General features: G+C 55.3%; 1 protein-coding gene across 1 annotated transcript; it reads left to right on the forward strand.

Annotated features, from left to right (window-relative positions):
- Window positions 1-278: 278 nt before the first annotated feature.
- Window positions 279-6557, forward strand: TEX261 (testis expressed 261). The gene is made up of 6 exons (XM_049830958.1): window positions 279-474; window positions 970-1049; window positions 1565-1718; window positions 3718-3785; window positions 4945-5047; window positions 5497-6557. The coding sequence occupies exons 1-6, from the start codon at window positions 405-407 to the stop codon at window positions 5610-5612; spliced, it is 591 nt and encodes a 196-aa protein (XP_049686915.1). The 5' UTR covers window positions 279-404; the 3' UTR covers window positions 5613-6557.
- The last annotated feature ends 380 nt before the right edge of the window (window positions 6558-6937 follow it).

Genomic DNA, 6937 nt, shown 5'->3' on the forward strand with positions numbered 1-6937 from the left:
TTATTTGGGGGGGGCCCTGTGTGGTTCGGGGTCCCCGTGCGGTTTGGGGGTCCCTGTATCAATTTGGGGGGCCCCTGTATGGTTCGGAGTCCTGTACAGTTTGGGGGTCCCATACAGTTTTGGGGTGTCCCTGGGAGTTTCGAGGTCCCCCCGCTTTTCGGGGTGCCTGTACAGTTTTGGGGGTCCCTGTACGTTTCGGGGTCCGTGTCCCCCGTCCCCCCCCGAACCCCGCTGTTGGGGAGCCCTCCCCGCCTGCAGGGGTCGCTGTAGCGCCGAGGGGCGGCGGCCTGGCCGGGCGGGGCGGGTCTCGCTTGTTCCGGCGCCGCGTGGTCAGCGCCCAGCGCCGCCGCCACAGCGGGAGCAGGAGCCGGGAGCGGCGGGGCCCGGCCCGGTTCGTCCCCGCCATGTGGTTCATCTACGCCTTGAGTTGGCTGTCCTTGCTCATCCAGGTGGCTTTCGTCACCCTGGCGATCGGTGAGCGCCACCGCCGGGGGGGGTGGGGAGGGTTTGGAGCCTGCGGGGGTGCCGCCGCGCGGGGTCTGGGCCCGGCCTCAGGCTCCTCCCGGGGGCTGTCGCGATATGTCGTGCTTTGTGTCGGCGAGGGAGTGGCTCCCGGGAGGGGGCAGCTTGGGATCCTGCTGGGAGCCATCTCGGGGCCGCGGGTCCAGCACATCCCGGGGGCCTGAGCCCCCCCTGGATGCCCCTGAGGTGCTGTGGGTGCCCCAGAGGTTGGGGCGGGGGTGTCCCACGGGTGCCCGCGAGTCCCCTGAGTGTTCCTGAGGCCCTGCGGGTGCCCCAGAGTTTGGGGGTCCGCGGGTGCCCCCGAGAGTTGCGGGGGGGGGGTGTGTGTTACCCCTGCCCTTCAGTCTGCTCTGGGTTCGGTGAGCGTGGAACCCCGCGGCTGAAGGCAGCGGTGTTTGTCCCGGTCCCTCCCGGCCCGTGGGGTTGAGCAGGGCGTTTCTCCCATAGCTGCTGGGCTGTACTACCTGGCGGAGCTGATCGAGGAGTACACGGTTGTCACCAGGAGGATAATCAAATACATGATCTGGGTAAGTCCCTGTGCTTGCAGAAACGAGCGGCTCCCTGCTGAAATCACCTGTGGTGCAGCAGCAGCAGGGCTGGCAGAGCAGCTGTGGTGTGGGATGTTGGCTTTGGACAGACAGGACAAGCACTTGGGAAGCTCCTGCTTCTCCTGGCCCCACAATGGCTCCAGCTCCCGAGGAGGGAGGTTGGCAGGGGCTGCTTCAATCGGTGCCTTGCTTAACTGGGAAGGTGGTGACCCTGCCTGACCTCTCCTGGGTGACACATCTCCCCCCTCAGCTGGGGAAACTGAGGCGCAGCCGCAGCCTGTCCTACCAGGAGCTGCAGCAGCAAGGTGGGATTCCTATTTGGAGCTTTGCCAAGTCGATGGTGCCGAGTGGGAGGTGCGTGGGGAGATGCGGTGCCGTCAGAGCACACTAAAAATCACCTTGATGGTGGCAGGATTCCTGCCTGCGCAGCTGTCTGCAGTTCTGCTCTCTGCACACCCATGTTTGCCCCAGGCAACCCCCGTTCTCTCTTCCAGTTTTCCTCGGCCGTGCTAGTCGGCCTCTACCTCTTCGAACACTTTCCTGGTTTCATGGTGGGCGTGGGGCTCTTCACCAATCTGGTCTACTTCGGTTTGCTGCAGACCTTCCCCTTCATCATCCTGACGTCCTCCAATTTCATACTGTCCTGCGGTGAGTGCAGCTGTCACCTTCCCGTGGGAGCAGGCGCTGGGGCGGAGGAAGCCTTGTCACCCTGATCACCGGGTGGGCTCTGGGTGGCAGCAAAGGTTTGGGTTTTGCTGTTGCAGCCCCTGTGGCTTTTAAAAGGACTTTGAGCTTTGTGCAGGACTTTTGAATTGCACTTTATGATGTAGCTGCAATAATTGTGGGCTGGGCGTGGTGGTGCGGAAAGTGCCTTTGGTTGTGTGCCCCGGTGCAGAGCTGGGGTCACCAGGCTTTCCCAGACACCCTCTGCTTCACCCTCTAGCCAGTTCCACTCCAAACTCAGGTGGCAGTGCTGGGGAAACGAGATCCCGGCTGTCCCAAAGCTTGGCATCCTCCCTGCAGACCTCCTGTTCCAGGCATTTGCTGGGTCGTGGTAAAGAGCAGGAGGGATTTGAAGGAAACTAAAAAACCCAGCGTGTATAATTACAACCTGATGTCAGGCTGGGCTGTGTGAGGCGGTGTGTGTGTGCCATTGTAAGGGGCCGATGTTTAGAGAAAGAAAAGCTTTGGGACAAATGTCCACAATTAATGTGGAAATTCATTAGGGTTACTGGAGAAAGTCGTGTTAGAAAATTGCATTGCCGAGCCTGAATCAGGGATTTTTATTTTTCACATTTGCACCATTCCTGTAGGATTTGTCGAGCCTGTGTCTGCAGCTGCCATGGACTGCTGGCTGCCTGGTCGTCAGCCCAGGCAAGTCCTGGTGCGAGACAGGCAAGACGGTCTCTTCTCCCTTCTGAGCGGCTGGCACGGGTGTGGGATTGTGTTGTGGGGTTGGCCAGGGGCTTAAATAAGCAGCACCGATATTTTGGCTGAAGCGGGCAGCTTAGGCGTTTGTCTACTGCGCTTGGCTGATGAACGGCCAGATTCACATCGTAGGTTGAACCGGGGAGTAGCTCTGCCACCGGGTCTGGGGTGGTAGGCCAGTAGCTCTGCCAATTACACTGGTTTTTGGCTGCTCTGAGTAGGTCAAATGTTTCCTCCCGCCACGGGTTGCCAAGTCTCCTGTGTGTTGTAGTGTCCTGTGCACAGATCTGACTTTTAATCTCTGCTCTGAGTGATTTGTAGTGACACCTTAAGTAGCAAATGGGCAAAATTTCTTCCAGTATGACTTTTTGGAGTCCTTATGCATATTTCAGGGTGCTCTCTGTGTACGACTAAAATACCTTTGCTCCTCAAAGCATTCACGAAGGCAGGATTTTATCCACTACTTGAAAATTAGTGTCGCTTTCCCATGGTGCATAGATCAGGAGCTGCGTTTTCTGGCAGACCCAGACTCTCATCTGGATCTTTGGTGACGTCCTTAGGCTGGAGAGGACAATAAAGCAGCATGGGACACAGCATTTTGTGTCGGGGCTGTCTCCCACCGGGCGTCTACTGACCTGGTGCTCCTGGGCTGGGGCTGCTGTCTTGGCATCTGAAATAAAAGGCGAAAGAAGCTCCAATTCCTGCCTCTTAAGAGCTAAGTGGTGTTTTTCACTGCTGGGGACAGTGTTAGCCCTACTGTCCTGGCTGCATTTCAGCTTGACTTGGTTTACAGATGGCAGAAGAGCTTCTCTTCGCAGCAGCTGTCGGGGACGCGGGGTTTTTCGCTTCTCATCTCAGCGCTGCGCAGCATTAGCAAGTGTCAGGCTGGGCTTTCCAGGGTGCCCTCGGGGACACAGAGCATAAAGCACCAGAGGGATGAGGGACTCAACCGGGGCTGCACAGAGTAACAAACTGGAGCTGGGACCCGGGGGACTCTGGCTGCTCACACTATTTCTCACTAGATGCGAGAAAATATTTTAGCAACAACAAGATTCCAGGTGTACAGGGGCTGCGGGGAAGGGGCTGCACGGCAGGGAGGAACTGCTCCTCGCAGGGGCTGTGGCAGCGGAGGCGGATGTCCTCCTTCGGGAGCCTTGGAATACACCGATGGTATTTCTTCCAGGCTGGAGACTGACTTTGCTGTGTTTTTCTTTGACAGTGCTGGTTATATTCAATCACTACTTAGCGTTCCAGTACTTCACCGAAGAGTATTACCTGTTCTCTGAGGTGAGAGAACTTTGGGAAGGAGTCGGTCTGTGTTCTTCCAGCCAGCATGGAGCTGCTAGCAGGAGGGGGGGAGAGGAAAATGCCATTTTTTCAGTCAGCAGTAAGACACACTGAGAATATTTTTCATGGACCTTCCCTGGGGGTTCCTGTGCTTGTTCCCTCAGAATTACCAGGGAAGCTGCAGTTTCTTTTCTTGGCTGTGGGCTTGGGTCTTTCTCAGCCAGCTGAAGAGCAGAAAAAATACTGAATCTTAGCACGGATTATTTTTTTTCCCCCTAAAATGCTGAAAACTAGGAAAAGTAAAAAAAAAAAAAACATTATTTTTAATTTTTTTTATAAGCTAACCACGAATCACTTCCTTTTTGGAATATTTGCTTCTCATTAATTTTATGTCTCTGACATGCTAATTCTTCTGTATCATCATCCTTGCACCTGCCCAAGACGAAGGCCCAGATTCACAAAGGGGCTTGTTCAGGCCCAACAGTAGCTGCCACTTAGCGCAAATTTTAAGAACAAACAAAAAAACTTCCACCAAAATAAAAAACCAACAACCTTTTTATGAAGTTTTAATGCTTCTCCAGCATCGGTGCGCACAAGGAGGCTGGTGTGGCACCTCTTCCCAAACCGCAGCGGCTGCTCCCCCAAGCGCCAACTCCTCGTGCTACACCGGTGTCCCACCCCAGGGCAGGAGGAGCGAGCCCAGGTCTTGACTCTTCCTTTTAGTCCCTGGAGGGTGTGAAGAGGATTTAATTAGTCATAACACCACAGCCAATTTCCTGCTCATTTTAATTATGCTTTTTAAAATTCTGGTTTTGGGTAGAAGAAAAGGTTTTCAGGTGCCTAGGAGAGGAGCAAGAGCTTTTTCTGCACACCCTGTCCTTCTGTGGAAGTTGCTGGGTGAATTTTAGCCCCTTATCAGCTTCACAAGGCGATGCTATCTCAGCACCTGAGAGACTTGGGAGAGGTTGATTTGCGGTTGTCCCCCTTCAGTGCCTTTTCTTTTGAGGGGTTCAGGTAGAAACTTGGGGTGTATCATAGGGAGGTGCAGCTGCGGCCGAGGCAGCACTCGTGGGTGTCAGCCTGAACAGAAGTCAGCGTGTGAATGGCTGCTGAGTGTGTTGCGACTCGGCTCTCACCTCCTCTCTTGCTCTGCCCGCAGGTTCTCGCCTACTTCACATTCTGCCTGTGGTTAATTCCTTTTGCTTTTTTCGTCTCCTTGTCAGCTGGAGAGAACGTCCTGCCTTCCACAGTGCAGCCTGGAGGTGAGCGTTCTCGAGGTCCGGGCAGACGCCCGCTGGTTTTTGACAGGGGTTGCGCTCAACACCCCCCATTCCCTCTGCACAGAGCGGTGAAGGGGGGCAGCTGGTCGGGTAAACCCTTCCAAAAACCGGGGCAGGAAAAGGAGGGCTTCTGCAGGGTGAGGGGTGAGTGAGCAGAGTGGAGGGAGGGCTGTTTACATCCAGCATCTCTCCAGTCCTGGGGCCCTGTTGCTTTCCCTGGACCCTCCCTACAGCTCAAGAAAGGGAGCTCAGGATTTGGGGTCCCTGTTAGTGGCTTATGGGAATGCCCAGATAGGCTAGATGAGAGCAAACCAGAAACTTTCATGCTTTGAAGGCAGCTCGTGCGTTGCCCTGAAATCAGATGACCCATCCCAGGGCTCCCATGGCTGTCAGCAGGTTCGTGTTTGATTGTTCTTCCCTCCTCTCCGCAGACGACGTGGTCTCCAACTACTTCACCAAGGGGAAGAGGGGCAAACGCTCCGGTATCCTCCTCATCTTCTCTTTCATCAAGGAGGCCATCCTACCCAGCCGACAGAAGATTTACTGAGCCCCGGATGCAGCCAGCGTTGGCTGCGGTGAAGGAGCAGAGCAGACCTAAACTGTGCAGGGGGCTGCGAGGCAGCACTGTCCCCAGGCCTCGCTCAAACCCTCCTCGAGGTCTCTCGAAGGGATTTTGCTAGGAACCTATAAACCTGGCAATGACCGGAGGTGCCAGCAGCGCTGGACAGATGCACGGGGAGGGCTTGTGCCTTTTTATTACAGCTCTGCTGATCCCCCGGGACTGTGTGCAAGAAGGATGTTTGGCTCCGGCTGAGCGCGAGGAGGGTCCGGCCCCCCGGCGCTGCCCACCCTGCCTGGGGACCTGGGAGGCATTGTCATCTGCTGGGCTTTAAAACCAGGAGTTTGCGCGTGGTGTAGTTTGGCTGTGGGGGAACGGTTCCCTCAGTGTGGCAGCAGAACGCGCTTGACATTTAACTGAGGTTTACACAGAGCCGTTAATTAAAAAAAAAAAAAGGAATAAAGTAATCAAACTGTCAAAATCCCACGTATTCCTGCTGGGAGCCTGCCAGCGCTGGAGGATGCTGGCGTCCCGCCGTGCAGCACGCGTCGGGAGGGGAGCACGAGGGCGGGCGCCTTGCCCTGCGCTCCGCGGCTGCAGGGAGGTGACCTGGAAGGACTCAGAATTGCTTTTTGTTTTATTTTAATGTTGGAAATACCCACTTTTCTCTGGTTTTGCTGGAAGCCTCCCTGAGTGGCTGGGATGCTGCAGCAGTACAGAGGTAGATGATGGTGCTAAGAAGGAGGTGAACCCTTTGTTCTTGTTACTTGTAATTATTAAAAAACCCTTCCCCCCCCCCCCCCTTTTTTTGCTTCATTGGTCACCTTCAGCCTGTGCCAGAACTAGATGTCCCCATGCTAGCCAGGAGCCGGGGCTGTGCGTGGCTGTGACACAGGAATGCCCAGCTCTGGCAGCGTGGTTTCATGGTTCTGGAAGGCTTTTTGAGGAGTTTCTGAGGAAAATAGCTGATTTTGTGGCCGGTTATGCTGAAGGCAAACGTGAGGCATGCAGTCGTACCACCTCACCCCTCCCTGCCCTTGAGTTTGTTCAGGGCCCACTAACACTGGTGTGTTTTGATGCTGATTGATAGAAGTGTGGTTTCTGTTTGAGAGCTGCTCATCTAATAAAGGCTATGGGTGAAGTTTGCCTTACCGGAGACGCTCATGAGTCCCTCTGGCTCACAAGCATTCCGCTCCTGTGTTTGAGTTGGTGTCACCTGAGGAAACCGCCTCCTGTGCATGCGGATTATTTTTTATGTTTTTAGAGAAATAGTGGAGGATGAGAGTGCTATCAAGGGGACCGGAGGGCTGCAG

The sequence above is a fragment of the Accipiter gentilis genome, chromosome 3 (assembly GCF_929443795.1).
Source record: "Accipiter gentilis chromosome 3, bAccGen1.1, whole genome shotgun sequence".
Taxonomy (NCBI): Eukaryota; Metazoa; Chordata; class Aves; order Accipitriformes; family Accipitridae; genus Astur; species Astur gentilis.